General features: G+C 50.6%; 1 protein-coding gene across 1 annotated transcript; it reads left to right on the plus strand.

Annotated features, from left to right (window-relative positions):
• Positions 1–5,554: 5,554 nt before the first annotated feature.
• Positions 5,555–17,291, plus strand: LOC308261581 (acyl-CoA desaturase 1; the record flags this gene model as incomplete). Its single annotated transcript, XM_080693601.1, has 6 exons — positions 5,555–5,578; positions 6,073–6,349; positions 10,117–10,247; positions 12,152–12,357; positions 14,115–14,347; positions 17,092–17,291. The coding sequence occupies 6 exons, from the start codon at positions 5,555–5,557 to the stop codon at positions 17,289–17,291; spliced, it is 1,071 nt and encodes a 356-aa protein (XP_080549727.1).
• Between the last annotated feature and the right edge of the window lie 725 nt (positions 17,292–18,016).

The following is an 18,016-nucleotide window of genomic DNA, read 5'->3' on the forward strand; positions in this document are numbered from 1 at the left end:
CCCCCTCCAGCTATGTCCTGCCTCCAAACCTGGCCCCACTGCCCACACATGAGGTTTGGGGGGACATTTTAAATCCAAATTGTAACCCCAACAGAGGGACAAGGAAAGGGTGTCTGAGAGCAGCTGGTGTCCCACAGCCTCTGCTTCCTGCCTTGGTAGGGAATCTTTTGACATGTGATCTGTGGCCAGGTGACTAGCTGGGGACCAGCAATCCTGTCAGGGCCTCTCTCTCTCTCTCTCTCTCTCTCTCTCTCTCTCTCTCTCTCTCTCTCTCGCAAGACAGGGGCTCTGAGGAACTAAGGGTCAGGGGTCTGAAGATGGGAAGGTGAGAGTGAAGGGGACATGAGGATGGAGTGGAAGCAGGAACAGGTGACAGAGGTGAATGCTGGGGATGTAGTTGGAGCCTGGGGAGAAATGTCAGAGGCCTAATGGAAGGGCAGTGGGAGGAGCTAAGAGAAGAGGGAGGCTGCGGGCTCCATTGTGGGTCTGAGCTGATTTCCACTAAACACTCCTCAAAGGGCCACCATGGATCGGGGTGGGGACCAAGGCCAGAGATGGAGACTGAGAAGTATGGCCTCCCTCCCAGGCTCCGCCAGTGGTTTCTCGAGCTCCATCAATGGCTCCCTTTGAGCTGTCCCCTAGTAAATGGAGAAGGGTGGCTCCCATCCCTCACCTACCCCCATAGCTGGGGAAAAGGATATTGAAAGGAGAAGCCCCTGTCTCAGATTATCCCAGATAATCTGAGGCTGAGCCCCTCGATAAATTCAGTGTGCCCCTTCTAAGTGTGCACCTTCTAAGACACTGCAACTTCTTTTGTGCCCCTTAGTGGTTCACATGAATCTCCTACCCCAGAAAAGGAGGTGAACTCCACGCCTGGATGGGAGCTTTCAGTCAGGCTTCCTAGATGGGTCAGTGCCCAGGTCTTCACTGTATCAGCCAATGAGACACACTCTGAAGTGCCTGTTTTTAGGGGGAAAAAGATGAAGAGCTGCACCAGTGCCAGATGTCCTGTTTTATTTATTTATTTATTTATTTATTTATTTACTTACTTACTTACTTACTTATTTTTGTGGTACTGGGGATGAAACCCAGGGGCTTTCTGCCTCTAGGTTACACTCCCAGACCTACTTTATATTTTATTTTATTTTATTTTATTTATTTATTAATTTTTCGGTGGTACTGGGGATGGAACCCAGGGGCCTTCTACCTCTGGGCTACACTCCCAGACCTATTCTATATTTTATTTGGAAACAGGGCCTCTTAAGCCAGCTGAGGATGGTTTCAAACCTGCACGATCCTCCTGTCTCAGCCTCCCAAGTGCGGGGATTATAAGCATGTGCCACCACGCCCAGCTCTACTTTATATTTTATTTGGAAGGGTTTCGCTAAGTTGCTGAGAGCCTCACTAAGTAGGCTGAGGTTGGCTTTGAATCTACACAATCCTCCTGTCTCAGCCTCCCAAGTGCTAGGATTACAAGCATGCGCTACCTCGCCTGGCTTGACGCCTTGTGTTAGCTCAGCTGAATGTGAAGGAAGGGGGACCACCTGCCTGTTCTCCGTAGGCCTTTAGAAAAATTGCAAGCCAGGACCTCTGACTTGCAAAACTGGGCCTCAGGACAGCAGGGAGGACCAAGAAGTAGATAGCGTGGCCCTGAGAGGCGGGGAAAGGAACAGGAGATGTTTCTGGTTCCCTTTGGGTAAGTCTTTATTCTGCAATCAGTGGGGGTTGAATGACCCCAAGGAGTTCCATCATGTGACAAGTGTTCCCATTCTGAGAGCTCAAGGCCAGGCTACAATGAGTTATTCATGGTCACCTGGCTGGGACGCATCCTGCCCAGTGCTGACGCGCCCCTGTGTGGACCAGCTCCTGTGTGGACCAGCCCACAGGGCCCCAGGAGACAGACACTGCAGCACAGCTGGACACATTTTTCTCAGAAGTTACTCCGCATTCACATGATGCTTAAACTTACTCAAGCAGTTGCAAATGCTGGCCAGGATGTGGGGAGATAGGGATGCTTATACACTGAGGTGGAGGAAGGGAGACATAAAGAATATAACAGTTGAAATAATGCTGCATATGTACATAAAATTACCAACTCCAATCTCAAAAGAATGTATGGGGAGAAGCGAGGGGCTGAGACCCGGGGAAGAGCCCCAGGAGTTGTGCGCACAAATGTTCCTATCACTCCATATCTCAGTATGATGTATAATTACAATGCACCAAACAGAACTTTTTAAAGGTTGCAAATGTGAGAATCCAGTGGAATCTCCTAATGATTTGTGTTCAATGCCTCTCTGTGCCCTTGAGCCTTCGCAGCACTTGCCTTTTCCTGTTAAGGGGCGGGGGGGGGGGGAGCAGGTACCTGGGCTCAGGATGCTGCCTGACTGTCAGCAAAACCTCAGAGCCTTAAATGTGAATTTGAATTAAACTCCTGGGTTTAATCATTGGCTCAGCAACCTACTAGTGATATGGTTCTGGATAAGTTGCTTTTGAAACTGGTTTATCTACTTGCAAAGTGTTGATAACAATGCCTGCCTTGATGACCTGAAGGACTGCTTTAGAGGGAAAATGGTAGAATGTAGAAGGCTTCATAAACTGTGTTCCCTAAAGCACAACAGTGTACTTAGCTCTCCAGAGTTCCCATCCCTGCACAGTGCACTCGCACGCTGGTGTGGTAGACCCCTCTAGTCAGGACTCGGCTGACACTGTGTCTCAGGGACAGGGGTCCAGAGTTGTCTGAGCCCACACTGTTTGGTTCCCAGCAGCTGGCACCAGCAGAATGGAATGAAACCTTTTGGGCAGGGGAGAATTTGGAAGGAATGTTGAATGACATCACCCCCTAGAGGAGTTTTTAACCACACCACAGGACTTGTAGCCCATCAGAACCAAAAGCCCCCCCCCAACCCCCCTTTGTCAGGATGCCCAACAGCCCACTTGGTGAACTGGTCCATTGCTTCACTAGGATACACTTTTGGGCTCATGGTATCCTAGAGCAGACACTGGGAGAAGGACCACCCCCATTTCTGCTGCGTGTGTGTTCCTGGTTCACACCATGACCATTCAAACTCACTTCTTCAGGGGTACCCCACTCTACTAGAACCTGACCAGCAGCCCAGGGACATCAGAAACTATAAGAAGGAAACTTATGGGCCATCTCCTTATAAGTTGTCTAGAATCCCTGGGACAAGTCACTTTCTACATCCAGACAAAGGAACCCTGGGGTGATGCACACTCTAGCTTCTGCAGGGAGAGTGAACCTTAAGCCCCCTCCTGTATTCTTTATATTCACTCTTAGCCATTGTCACCCCAAAACAGCACAAACAATGGGACACACTGCACTGTCTCCATGGCAACAGAAGCCAAGCAAATGGAAAGGCACTAGAAATCTCCACAAGGAAGAATCCTGGGCATAAGATCTAATACATAATCAACATATTAGTCATCTGTGTATAGAGAACACTAACAGAGGATCCAGGTTTGCAGCATGGAAGTGGATCCTCACCAGGCACCAGCTCCACTGATGCTCTGCTGTAACTTCCAGCCTCTACAACTGTGAGGAGTGTTTCCACTGCAAAGGCCGCCCGGGCTACGGCAGCTCAGTTAGCAGCCCAAGTGGACCAGGACACAGAGTACACATACAGCTCGTAAAAGAATTAAGCCGACACTGCTAAGAGATTGAAGAGGAGCACACGTGTGCACTTGGCCTCCACACCCGCACTTCTGAGCTGTCACTCAACAAGCTGTCCATCTCTGAGAGCGCCTTCCCAATGGCCAGCGAGCCAGGCCTGGATGGAGGTACCTGGTCACTGTCCAGGAAGCTGTGGCTCAGACCAAAGGGCAGGGCGCTGCTCTCCTCCCAGGCGCCTCCCTTCCTGAGAAGCCAGTCACTGCATAGGGCTCCTTATCTCTTCCTCTGGGAGAACAGGGCAGTGATGGGGGACCTGGGCCTGGCCACAGCCTGGGTGGATGCACAGCCTGCCTGGCTCCAAGCCCTCCTGGGGGTGGGGGCTCCCACCCACCCAGAGAAGACTAGGCCCTGGTGGAAAGGTCTGTGAGGGCAGAGCACCTCGGGGTCCCTGGACAACAGGGCCTGAGCAGGGCTTAAGAGCTTGGGTGCCAGCAACAGCTTCTGTGCTCAGCTCCCAGCCCCACCACCTCTGGCTGCTGCCACCATTAGCGAGTTCTTTGATGCCTCCACATCTCACCTTCCTCCCATTAACCCAGAGTCATGCAGGGGTTAAGTGCTGAAGCCAGTACTGGGCTTGTAACCTCGCAGGGTACAGGTCAATGAAATGACTTGTAAGCCAGCTCGCAGGGTTCTCAGGGTTCTCTCAGTACCTGCTTCCCTACTCTCGCTCCATGTTCTAGTCCTTTGGCTGTTGCTGGAAGAAAACACCTGTGTGTGCTCCCTGCCTTTTTCCAGGTAGAAGACTCCAAAATTCCAAAGTGACAAGCAAAAGACTGCCCAAACCAGCCCACACATGCTCTGAAGGTTTGGCGTGGGTACAGGATTGCCCTCTGGCGCCTGTGTGCCCAGTGACTGAGCAGGCTGTGCAGGGCGCGTTCTCGTGCCTGCAGGCACAGGAATCTGCTTGTCAGCAATTGAGTCCAGAGCTCCGGGTCCTGGGGCAGCAAACAGGAGGCGGGGCGGGGCAGAGCCTCGGTTCCCCGCGGCCTTTCCCAGGGCACTAGCTGGGGAGGGAGACCCCCCTCTCCCCGAGCCTGGTCTCCCGGGTGGAAGTCAAGTGTGCCTTCCCACGCACCTGGGAGACTGGGAAGGCAGGAGGGAGCTGTGAGTGGTGGGCGCCTCGGAGGCTTCCCTACTGCCCCTGTGCAGTTTCCCAGTGGCCAGCCATTCGCCGTGCACTGGGGTCCAGTACTGGGCATGTAACCGATTCCCGGTACGGAATCAAGTACTCTCCCTTTTCCAGAGAGAAATCTCCGGGGTCACGGGTGTGGAGCAGAGGACCAGCAGCCGGTAGAAGGAGAGAAGGAAAAAACGAAGGGAGGGGAGCGAGTTGCTGTGGGCAGAAGAAACTGCAGATTGCGCCGAGCCAATGGCAAGGGCGGGATGAAGTGGCATCAAATTCCCTTTGGCCAATGACAGGCCAGGTTTTACAGGAGCCTCATTAGCATGTCCCCGGAGGCAGGGGCTGGGGCGGCGTGGGCATCGCAGCATCCTCGCTGTGGCCCTGGTGGCGACGTACTCTGCCTGGATCCCTCCCTCGCGCGCTCACCTCCGCACCCCGGCTGCCTCGGCCCAGCAGCGGCGCCTTTGCTCCTGTCCAGAGATGATAAAAGTAGTCTGAGTTAATACCGTCACCCACTGCCCACTGTACTCATTAAATACACATTCTGGAGACATCTGCGCGCTGCCTGGCAGGCCTGAACAACTTCCCAGAGCGCAAAAGCAAGGAAAGAGTTCCCAGCGAAGCCCCGCCCACTGCCCCGCCCACTGCCCGCCGGAACTGAAGTCGCCCTCCCCCTCAGCGGTGCCAAATCCCCCTCCGCTGTCGCAGCCCCGGGACCGCGATCCCAGCACCCGGGAGCCGCGATGCCCGCCCACTTGCTGCAGGAGGTGAGCGCCCCAGAAGTGGCCCCAGCTCGCAGCTTAGCCTGCGCCATTGGGGCTTCCAGGCGATGGTTGCCCCGGAGAGTTGAGAGCCTGGGAGGACTAGGCCGGCTTCCCCGACTGTGCTGCCCTCGGTTGGTTGGGGGTCTGGGTTGTATTCTGGCAGGTCAGCTCTCCAATCTTGAGCTTTAAAATAAAGAGAAATCCGATCCTGCGGATACTGGTGCATTTATCTGCAGGGTTTCCTTTGTGTTGCTGGGGTGCAAATGTTTATCCTCTAAGGTTCTGTCCCTTCACCTTGAGACTTAAGGCCGAACCAATCTGCACATTTTCTGGAAACTTCTCTGTTCCATCTTGGGGCACACATCACCCCCTTGTACCCTGGGCCCTGGGGCAGGCTTATGCCTGTGCTGCCCCCCCACCCCCCGCCCTCAGCTATATAAGAGAGCAGAGCACCCTGCTGCCCCCTCTGCTCCCTTTGACTCTCCCCTCTCCTGCAGGTCAGCAGGACCTACACAACCACCATCACAGAGCCTTCCCTGGGGGGCCTACAGAATGGAGGAGAGAAGCTGGAGAAGACACCCCTGGCCTCTGAGGAAGACATCCGCCCAGAAATGAAAGAGGACATCTACGACCCCAGCTACCAGGATGCAGAGGGCCCCAAGCCCGAGTTCCAGTATGTCTGGAGGAACATCATCCTCATGGCTCTGCTGCACGTGGCAGCTCTATATGGGCTCACACTGGTCCCCTCCTCCAAGGTGTACACCTTGCTCTGGGGTAAGCGGGTCCCTTTGTCTTGAGAGAATACCCCAGGTTTCTCACTGTACTTTAAAAAAAGAGAGTGTAGCCGGGCATAGTGGCATGCTTGTAATCCCAGCATTTGGGAGGCTGAGAAAGCAGGATCACGGTTTGCAGACTGCCTCAGCTACTTAGTGAGGCCCTCTGCAACTCAGTGCAACCCTGTTTCAAAATAAAGAATAAAAAAAGTAGGGCTAGCCGGGCGCATGCTTGTAATCCCCGCGCTTGGGAGGCAGAGACAGGAGGATGGCGCAGGTTCGAAGCCAGCCGCGCGCTGGCTTAGGAGACCCTGTTTCCAAATAAAAATGTAAAAATAGGTCTGGGAGTGTAGCCCGGAGGTAGAAGGGCTTCCAGAAACCCCAGTACCACCAAAAAAAAAAAAAAAAGTAGGGCTGGAGATGTAGCTTGGAGGTAGAATGCCCCTGGGTTCCATCTCCAGATCCGCAAACTTAATTAATTAACTAATTAATTAAAATAAATAAACAAAAAGGGAGAGTGTTAACAGATCAGTGACCCCTCTCTGACCAGATTTTGCCAGTCGCGTGTCTTTGGTTGCCTGAGAGACAGACTGGGGTGGGAGTGGAGCCTAGTAGGACTGGGATGCAGAAGTGTTAGTTCTGGGGGTGCCTGATCCCTGAAGTGTGAGCAGGGGCTTTGAAGTATAGATATGTGTCCACTGTCCCTGAAGGAGCTTTTCTGTTTTAGACATTTGATTGGCTACCTCTCACAGCCCTACCTGCCACAAAAGATTCAAGAGCCCTACCTGGGAGTCCCGGGAATCTAGTGCTAGACCAGGGGCTTTGTGGGCTCCGTGTTGAGCTCAGTGAGGGAGCAGCAATGAAAAGCTGCTCAGGAGAGACTGCAGGAGAGGGGAGAACACAGGGGTTCTCCACTAAACTGTTGGTCTGACCACCGTGGGCCAGACCAAGCTGATTCTCATAGAGGAAGAATGACCAGGCTCCTGTATAACCTGAGTTGCACAGATGTGTTGCTCTGATGCTCCAGGTAGGTCACCAGGGTGCAGCAGGTGCCAGTCAACAGAATGTTCTTAGAATGAAATAACATTGTAGAAATGCTTCATGCTCCATTCCTTAGCCCTCCAACTCCTGCCCTTCTCTCCAGATGCCCTGAGTGCCAAGGACCCAGCACTTTCTAACACTGGGCCTCCCTCCCCGACCCCCACCCATCCCTGTGATAGGCACAGCCCATCCAGAGAATAAAGCCTTGACAGTCCCAGCCTCCAGGCTGCTGTCACGAGGGAAGAAGTTGCCAGTTAGTCCATGGCCTGCCCTTAGCTCAGCCTTTTCAGGGATCCACAGGCCCATCCCCAGATCTGTGCATGCACTGGCTGCTCTCAGAGGGGCTGGGGGCCAGGACTCCCTCTTCAGAAAACAACCAGAGGTTTTCCCGAACAGACATGGTAGCGTCATGCTTTGGGACAGCTCACTAGGAGGGTATTGATATTAAAAGGAAACTTGGGCAGGTGTTGGGCTATTCCCCCCTCCAGGCCTCGTAGATCTAGGAGGGGTGAGATCTGCTCCCTTGAGCTTTGCCTTAGAAAATCCTCTAGGTGCCACTGGGAAGTGCAACTGAGAAGATCCCCTTTCTCAGGGCTGCAGCTTTTCCAGGTACCAAGGGATAACAACATTATCTTTTTTTGATTGGAAAAGTCATATTCCTTACACCACCATGTGTCACCCCAGCATTTCTCTCGACTCGGCTACTTCTGGACACTTCTGTCCCTAGATTGTAGAACAGCTTTCAGGGCAAGGCTGAAGAGAGAGCTCTGGCAACACTGAGGGTGAACAGGGGAAGCCCTGCTGGTTTACTTCTCAGGCCAAAGCTGTGAGAAGTTTAACCATCAATGTGGACACTAACAGTCCTTCCCTAGGGGAAGAGGATGACTAACTGACCTGAACCTTCCATTTGACAGACTGACAGGTGTGGCCAGAACAGGCATTATAGTGTCTGGTATCTTGTCCCAAAGGACCTGTTGAGATGGGGTTGTATGTCCAGTACCAGGGCGGCTTACACCATGAAAGGACCCCAGATGCTCCTCTGCCCTCGGCTGAGTACCTCTGCTTTGCCTAAAGCTGGTACCTTTCCTCCTGGTGATTTTAGGGCTCTGGCTTCTCTGGGTTTTGCAGGTACAGGTGCAGTCAGACAGCATATCAGGAGGAAGATCTCATTCACCACATGGCCAGAGGCTGCAAATCACCTGGGGCCTCACTTGCCTTGGGACTACGTCTGGCTCGGTGACTCTCCTATGACTCCTGTAGGAGGAACAAGATAGGGTGCGAGACTGAAGGGAGGGAGAGGCCATTTAGGAAGCGATAATCTCTGGCTGTAAAAGAATATAGGGCAATATTGTACAATGTATGATTTTCTCCAAATAATTTCTGTGTTCCCATTGTTTCCAGCTGTCCCCTTGGAATGACACATCGTTGTCAGGTCTCCCGAGGCCTCAGCCCCTGCCTCCTAGAAATGCTGCCTCCTTTCCCAATAGAAATCCAGTCTGGCGGCTTCTGAACCTGCGGGTCTAGAGGAGGCCGAAGCAGGACGGTGTCGCAGTGTTCCACTGCCGTCTTTAATTGTCCCTTGGCATGGGGACAATCATGCCAGGGCGTCCTGGCTAGAATTAACATTGACTGGGAGGATCTGGGATGGGAGAGGGATATTGCAAAGGAGAGAAACACAGAACTAGGGAGATGAATGGCAGAGGTGGAACAGGAACTGCTTGTTGACATCAAACCTAGCTTCAACCTACAGCCCAAGTTTTTTTAATGGGTGACCCTTGATAAACAGAAAACCCCTACAGCAATTACTTCTTCACCTCTAATGTGTGATATAATACCATCTACCCATTTTAAGGTGTGCAAAGAATATGAGAATGTTAACATTCATAGTAAAGCTTGAGCGATCATAGCCTGGTGTGGTGGCGCACGCTTGTAATCCCAGTACTTGGGAGGCTGAGACAGGAAGATCCGGGTTTGCAGCCAGCCTCACCTACTTAGTGAAGCCTTCCACAACTTAGCGAGACCCTGTTTCAAAATAAAGAATAAAAAATAGGGCTGGGGGTGTAGCTTGGAGATAGAATGCTCCTGGATTCAATCCCCAGTCCCGCAAAAGAAAAAAAAAAAAAAAAAGAAGCTTGAGTAATCAAATATGACTGTGCACAGGGCTGGCTTTCCCTGATTGGACACGCTGCCTGCTACAATAGTGAAATGCTTTCGTACAGCTGACAAATACTCAGCTTTGCATTTCCTGCATATCCGCTACAACTTCAGGCTCTACCAATTGCTCAGTGCCCAGGTTGTCCTCACTATTATCTTTAGAAGACCCTTGCTCATAGATCCTAAGCTCTGTGAGAGTCATTTGGGGACATGAACACCTTAGAGAGGGTCAGCTAAAGATTCAAGCAATAAACCCCAGGATAAGACCCCTGCAGACAGACAACAGCAGAGGCACAGTGGTGAGAGCCCTAGTCCTTCTCTTGCTGTTCTGCCTCCTATTTCCTGGGACTCCTTAGCTTGGCTCCATTGCTCCTTGGAGAGACTGGAAGTGCTGGTATCTTTTCAAGTTGCAAAGTGACAAGGTCTCAGATGCCAAAGCATCTCTACGGTTGAAGGAGGCCGACATTCGCCCAGAGCTAAGGAAGACACAGGCTCTGGCCTCAGGAGAGTTGGGAGATGCTTTTCCTGTGGAGTGTGCCTGTTGGTGACTTCCCCACTGTCTTGTCCTGGCAGCATTTTTGTGCTATTTAATCAGCGCCCTGGGCATCACCGCCGGAGCTCATCGCCTGTGGAGTCACCGCACTTACAAAGCGCGGCTGCCCCTGCGGCTCTTCCTGATCGTCGCCAACACCATGGCGTTCCAGGTAGGAAGCTGGCACCACTCAGCTCTCTTGTCTCTAACCTGCTGAGGATCCGGGATAAACTGGAGGGGATAGGTACCTAGAGAGGGGCCCCAGCAGGACAGCCATTGTGCTTTCCAGTCTCCTGTGGTCACCTCAAGTGTGGGTTCAGTGTGTAGGTCCATCAGACATGGGTTGCTTCAGGGTCCTGGGACAGGAAACAGCGAGTAAGTAGGAAAGACTTTCAAAGTACAGGGTCACTTTCACCCCAAGGTCCCTGTGTTCTCACACTGTGGCTATTGTGGTCCTTCATTACAAGGGGCTGTGTCCTGGTCAGACGGTGAACAATAAACTTGTGCTTTAAGATTATCCTCAACTGGGCGTGGTGGTGCACGCTTGTAATCCCGGGATTTGGAAGACTGAAACAGGAGGATCATGGTTCGTGGACAGTCTAAGCTACTCAGTGAGGCCCTTTGCAACTTAGTGAGACCCAGTTTCAAAAAAAAAAAAATCAAGAATAAAAATAGGGTTGGGGGTGTAGCTCAGAGGCAGAATGCCCCTGGGTTCCATTCCCAGTACCACAAAAAAAAAAAAAAAAGATTATCCTCAGCAGGGTGTGGTGGTGCATGCTTGTAATCCCAGCATTTGGGAGGCTGAGACAGGAGGATTGCAGTTAGTGGACAGCCTCAGCTACTTAGTGAGGCCCTTTGCAACCCAGTGAGACCCTGTTTCAAAATAAAGACTAAAATATAGGGCTGGGGGTGTAGATTGGAGGTAGAATGCCCCTGGGTTCCACCCCCAGTACCACACACACACAAAAAAAAAAAGATTATTCTCAGGGCCCATCACTGTTTGTTTGCAATTTATGTCACACACACTTAGCAACTTTATTTTAAGTAATTAAAGCAAACACTTATATAGCACTGACTGTGTGCCCAGCACTGTGCTCATACTTGACATAGCTTAACTCATTAAATCTTCAGCAGCATCTTAGGGTGAAGGCCCTGTTATTATCCCCAATTTGCAGATGAGGAAATGAAGCCCCTGAGAGGTTCTCTTGGGCAACCTTCTGGTCCTTTCTGGAGTAGCCATGCTGGCTAAATCAACTATTGAGGTTGGTTGCGGTACAGACATAATGGAGGGTGTTGGGGAATTGGAACTATGCAGTCACGGCAGTGGGCACAGGATAGCCTGTGGTGTGGGGCTTGGCCTGCAGAAAGAAGGAAGCAAAACCAGGTAAGTCCCCATTGTTTGGGCTATGTCTGGAGTGCTTTCCACAGTGGTAAAACCATTTCTTCCCTAGCAGCTTAAACCTTGAAGGCTCCTGATGTGCTTGTGGGTTGAAGGGAAGAAGAGGCACTGATATATTCTTAAAGGGATGGAAAGAGTCCACGACAAGCCCACAAGCTCTTTGGAAATGTGGTCTAGTCATGAGTTTTATGCTGAGCTTGTCATTGAATGGAGTGAACCATTACTAGTGAAGCCATCAGGATAGAGGTTTCTGCAGATTTATCCATGGCCTAGGACCCAAGACCCCCTGCTTCAAAAAATCCGTGCCCTCAGATTAGGCACCCGTGAGGGCCCCGTCCCTCACTCCTTGCTTGCAGAGTTGCAGTGCTCTGCACTCTCCCACCTGTCCCTTTAAGAAGCCTCTGCGCTGGCCTGTGGCCTGTGGCTGCCAGTTGCTTTTCCTTGTAAGCTTCAGGACAGGTGTGCAGAGCAGGACAGTCACCCTCCTCCCCCAATACACACACACGCACACACACAGACACACACACACACACACACACACACACACACACACACACACGCCAGACTCCTGGGGACTCTGAGGTGGTGCCGAGAGCCCGGGGCCCTCAGGACATCGGCGCTGCGCTTCTCACAGGAGGGCTCCATTCTCAGGCCTGCCTTCCTCTCTGTCTCTCCAGAACGATGTCTATGAGTGGGCCCGAGATCACCGCACTCACCACAAGTTCACAGAAACAGACGCCGACCCGCACAACTCCCGACGTGGCTTCTTCTTCTCCCACGTGGGCTGGCTGCTTGTGCGCAAACACCCAGCTGTCAAAGAGAAGGGGGGCTCGCTGAACCTGTCTGACCTCAAGGCTGAGAAACTGGTGATGTTCCAGAGGAGGTGAGTGAAGGGCGGATGGGGCTGGGATGTGGCCCTGGCCACCTGAGATTGAGCCCCCTATAGTCACTTATAAAATAAGACCTGTGAATTTATTGGGTTTGTAGCTTCAAAATCATTAAAAAAAATATATTAGCCAGGTGTGGTGACACGTGTTTGTAATCCCAGTAGTTGGGAGGCCGAGACAAGAGGATTGCAGGTTCACAGCCAGCCTTAGCAATTTAGTGAGGCCCTCTACAACTTAGTGGGATCCTGTTTCAAATAAAAGAATGAGTAGAAAATGGGGGCTAGAGGTCCAACTTGGAGGTAGAATGCACTTGAGTTCAATCCCCAGTACTGAAAACAAAAACAAAAAAACCAAAACAATATTTACCATCCCACAGGTCCCCAATTATAACTTAGTATTCTGTCCCTTTTCTTATATCCTGAGGATTGAACCTGGAGGCTTTCTACCTCCGATCCAACCCCCCCAGCCCTTTTTTTTTTTTAATTTGCAAACAGAGCCTCACTAAGTTGTGGAGGCTGTCCTTAACCCTACATTCCTCCTATCTCAGCCTCCACATACAGGATTACAGGCATGTATTGCCATGCTCTATTTCCTGTCTCTCTGAGATTTCTTGCTTTCTTTTTTCCTTTTGAGGGTAGTGGGGGTTAAACACAGGGCTTCAAGCATGCTCATAAATGCTCTACCACTGGACTATATACACCTCCAGCACCTCTCTAAACCATCTTAATGAAAACTATTATTAAATGCAACAAATATTGGAATCCACCAATGGAAACAGACAGGGACAGTGACCAACTGTGAACAGGGACACAAAGGGTAAGGTATTTAGAACATTCCAGAAACAAAGTTCTGCTCAAAGCATAGAGTAAGACAGGAAAAGGATGAGACAGGAAAAAGACTGCAGACTGACACCATTCCTGTAGAGTCCTAGACACAGGCGTAGGATTTTATTCAGTTGGCAACATGGAACCACTAGTGTTTCCTCTGCAGCAGCGTGGCTCGGTCACAGGCGAGCTTCAGAGGGGCCGCCCTAGGACGTCACGCTGAAGGGACACGAGGCAGGGACACGGGTTCGACAGCAGGCGGGACCCAGGCTGGGGAAGCAGAGCCAGGACTGGAGGCAGGGGAGCAGGGACATGCGAGTCACAAACATGGCTGCTGTGGGACACGGCAGTCAGCTCCCTCGCACAGTCGGGGCCTGGTGTGCACGAGAGTGAGGAGTGACAGGGCCTCCCTCGGGAAGGACAGACCTGCAGGATCAAGGACACGCAGTGTGGCTCCTGAGGGGAAAGCGGGCAAAGAGTCTGGGGGTCGCTGGGAGTGGAGGCCAGGCCCCTCACATGGACTGTGTCAAGACCCTGATGGGCGAGTTAAAGGAGCCCGAAGGCAGATGGGCACGAGCCCAGGCAGCAGAGCTTGGCTGATGAGGCTGAGATTTGACCCTCATCAACACATCCTTATGGTCATGAAAATGACCAATGGATTTCATGTCAAGAGACAGGTTTCCCAACCCTCACTTCATTGGTCCCTAGCAGGGTGACCCTGGAAGTCACTCGAAGCATCCACACTGCCTCATCTAAAGAGTGAGGTAAAGTTATGTGCTCACCAGTTTTCCACGCCATTTCCTCATGCTGGCATTGCCACTCTGTGCTTAGAGTGTAGAAGGAAAGGCCCAGCCGGCCCAGCGAGAGTGCGCGGTCCAGGGAGGTGTGTGAGTCCCCTCCCCGCAGACTCTCTGTCGTCTCCCACGTAGGTACTACAAGCCCGCTGTCCTGCTGATGTGCTTCATCCTGCCCACCCTGGTGCCCTGGCACTTTTGGGGTGAGACCTTTCTGCACAGCTTGTACGTTGCCACCTTCCTGCGCTATGCTATAGTGGTCAACGCCACCTGGCTGGTGAACAGCGCTGCCCACCTCTACGGGTATCGCCCTTACGACAAGAACATTGCCTCTCGGGAGAACATCCTGGTATCTCTGGGAGCTGTGGGTAAGTCTCCAGGCCCTGACATGACCACAGCTAGTGGTTTTCTGATTAGGATATTGAGTTAGCAGCAAGAGGAACCTGAATGACCTGTTTTTATCCCCACTCTGTATTTCAGGTTTTTTTTTTTTTTTTCACTATTAAGCTAGGGGCAGCCGGACGTAGTGGTGCACGCTTGTAATCCCCGCGCTTGGGAGGCTGAGACAGGAGGATTGCACGGGTTCGAAGCCAGCCTCAGCTACTTAGTGAGGCTTTCAGCAACTTAGTGAGACCCTGTTTCCAAATAAAATATAAAAAAGGTCTGGGAGTATAGCCCAGAGGTAGAAAACCTCTGGGTTCCAACTCCAGAACCACACACACACACACACACACACACACACACACACACAAAAGACGAAGGGCAACTTATTGGTAAACCCTTATGACAGTGAGGCAACACTCTTAGGTAGAATGGAAAGGGAGAAAAACAGTACTGCGTTTGACTTCTAGTTCCTATGGATGCTTCTCTAACGAACTCTTTGGGGTTTACCTTTCTTTTTCTTTTTTCTTTTTTTTTTTCTTTTTTTTTTTTTTGCCGGTCTGGGGATGGAACTCAGGGGCATTTGACCCCCGAGCTATACCCCTACCCTATTTTTTATTCTTTATTTTATTTTATTTTTTGGTGGTACTGGGGTTCCTGGAAACCCTTCTACCTACGGGCTACACTCCCAGACCTATTTTTATACTTTTATTTTATTTATTTATTTATTTTGGTGGTACTGGGGGTGGAAACCAGAGACTTTCTACCTTCGGGCTATCCTCCCAGACCTATTTTATACTTTATTTGGAAACAGAGCCTCACTGAGTAGCTGAGGCTGGCTTCGAACCTGTGCGATCCTCCTGTCTCAGCCTCCCAAGTGCAGGGATTACAAGCGTGCACCATCACGCCTGGCTTATACTTTTTTTTTAATTTGGAAACAGGGTCTGTTAAGCCAGTGTGGCTGGCTTTGAACCTGCGCGATCCTCCTGTCTCCGCCTCCCAAGCGCGGGGATTACAAGCAAGCACCACCACGCCCGGCTTTTATTCTTTATTTTGAGACAGGGTCTCACTAAATTGTGGAGGGCCTCACCAAGTAGCCGAGGCTGTCCGTGAACAGTGATCCTCCGGTCTCAGCCTCTCAAGTACTGGGTGTATGAGCCTGCGCCACCATGCCCAGCTTCGAATTGCATTTTAAATCTAGCTCCTATAGATGTCACGAGTGCTTACTCAGAATCTTTCTGTTTGGAAATAGAATCCTCCATCAACACCCTTAGCCTTGGTGTTCTACCCCCTACACCCAGTGGAGGAGGGATCCGTACCTTGAGATGCGCTAATTAGAGTCATTTACTTGGCAGGACTTTCTTCACTAGCTTGTTATTCATAGCATGTCTGCCCCATCTGGGGATATTTATCTACAAAAGGTGCAACAGCCTCTCTGATCAGCTATTCTTTGCCCAGGTCCAATAAAGGTGAGTGTTGTTAGTGTTGGAAGCTGTTCAGAATGAAGAGTCTTGCCAAGAGTTGGTAAATACTTCATTCATTACAGAAATCACCCTGAACCCCAAATTTCTTTATTTTCTACTCTACCTCAGTAAAATGCTTGATGTTTGTCCCAAGAGTTCTTAGAAACTCAGAGGTTGGGGTGAATCTGTTTGAAACCAAGAGCATTCTACCTCTGAGCTACACCCCCAACCCTATTTTTTAATTTTTTATTTTGAAGCAGGATCTCACTAAGTTGCAGAGGGCTTCACTAAATTGCTGAGGCTGGCCGTGAACCTGCAGTCCTTCTCTTTCAGCCTCCCAAGTACTGGGATTACAAGCATGCGCTACCATGCTCAGCTTCAGATGGTTTCAATTTTATCAACACGTCCCTCATCCCCAAATCAAAACTCAGAATTGGAAGCCAGAGCAGCCCACCTGACTCTACTGCTGTGAGGGAACACCTGGACCTTTCCTGGGGGTTGGCTGCTGTGCCGTGAGGGGCCACAGTGCGCTGGGGAAGGGGTGCTACTTACTCACCTTTGCAGGAAGCACAGCCACAGCTCTCCCTCTGCACTCCATTCCATCACAAGCACAGAGGCTCAGCGCCTGTAGTCTCAGGCCAGGATTTACTAAAGCCTCAGTATTTTCCAAAGCAAAATCTTTTCTCAGTGGAACCAACTCTTTTCTTTCTCTCCTCTCTCCTCTCTCCTCTCTCCTCTCTCCTCTCTCCTCTCTCCTCTCTCCTCTCTCCTCTCTCCTCTCTCCTCTCTCCTCTCTCCTCTCTCCTCTCTCCTCTCTCCTCTCTCCTCTCTCCTCTCTCCTCTCTCCTCTCTCCTCTCTCCTCTCTCCTCTCTCCTCTCTCCTCTCTCCTCTCTCCTCTCTCCTCTCTCCTCTCTCCTCTCTCCTCTCTCCTCTCTCCTCTCTCCTCTCTCCTCTCTCCTCTCTCCTCTCTCTCTCTCTCTCTCTCTCTCTCTCTCTCTCTCTCTCTCTCTCTCTTATCCACCAAAGAAAACTTGCTATCACAAAGACTCCCAGGCATCTATGGGTGAACAAGGCCTCTTAACCCATTGCTTAAGATGCCTGTAAGAGCATCAGTTTGCTTTAGAGTAGACGACACAGGGTTCATCTGTTCATTCAACAACAGCAGGTTTCTCTGAAGTTTGAACTACCATGCTGGAAGTAGGTGTGTAAAGATCAGGAAGGAAGCTGTCACTGAGCTCCCTAACTTCTCTCCTTGCTTTTGTTCCAGGCGAGGGCTTCCACAACTACCACCACGCCTTCCCCTATGACTACTCCACCAGTGAGTACCGCTGGCACATCAACGTCACCACCTTCTTCATCGACTGCATGGCGGCCCTCGGTCTGGCTTATGACAGGAAGAAGGTGTCCAAGGCGGCCGTCTTGGCCAGGGTTAAGAGAACTGGAGATGGAAGCTACAAGAGTGCCTGAGTTGGGGCTGTCCAGTTTCTTTCCCAAAAGCCAGCTGCGCAGAGATTTAACATTCTGTTAATTAATTACTGAATAATGCTACCTGGATGCTAAAGGTGATGATGTTAACCCATTCTGGTACAGTATTCTTTTTAAGAATTTGATTTGATTCTTTTTAAGCTTTGATAACTTTTTGAGGTAATGCGTATTTTAGTTAGCTAGATTTAACCACTCCACAATATACATATTTCCAAACATGTTATACATGATAAATGCATACAATTTTGTGTGTCCGTTTTTTAATATAACTAATAAATTCTTAAAAAAGTATTGAAAGGAAACAACTCACTATTATGCTAAGCACATATACTTATTTCTTCTCTTATATTCTCTCTTGTTTCCATTGTACTTTGCTTTGTTTCTGTCGCATTCTTTTCTCTTCTTTATCGTAGCTTCCCACAGAGCTGGTCAGCCATGGGTCTGTATCTGCTTTCCAAAGTCTAGACATCACTTCAAATGTCTAAACATAATGATCTTTGCTCCATATAACTCTTATCTTGATCTCTCCTGAGATTAAAGGGTAGGTGGTTCAACCTAGAACTATAATAAAACCTTCTAGGAAGCCCCCGACCATAATCTTCAATCCAGGCTTTGCAAGATGGAATGGGGGGAAAAATTATATATATATGCAAAGCACACAGCTTGGAAAGCAGGCAGATTGGCAGGAAAGAGAGTTAGCATGCATG

This window comes from Muscardinus avellanarius (assembly GCF_963383645.1).
Source record: "Muscardinus avellanarius genome assembly, chromosome: 4".
NCBI classification, from domain to species: Eukaryota; Metazoa; Chordata; class Mammalia; order Rodentia; family Gliridae; genus Muscardinus; species Muscardinus avellanarius.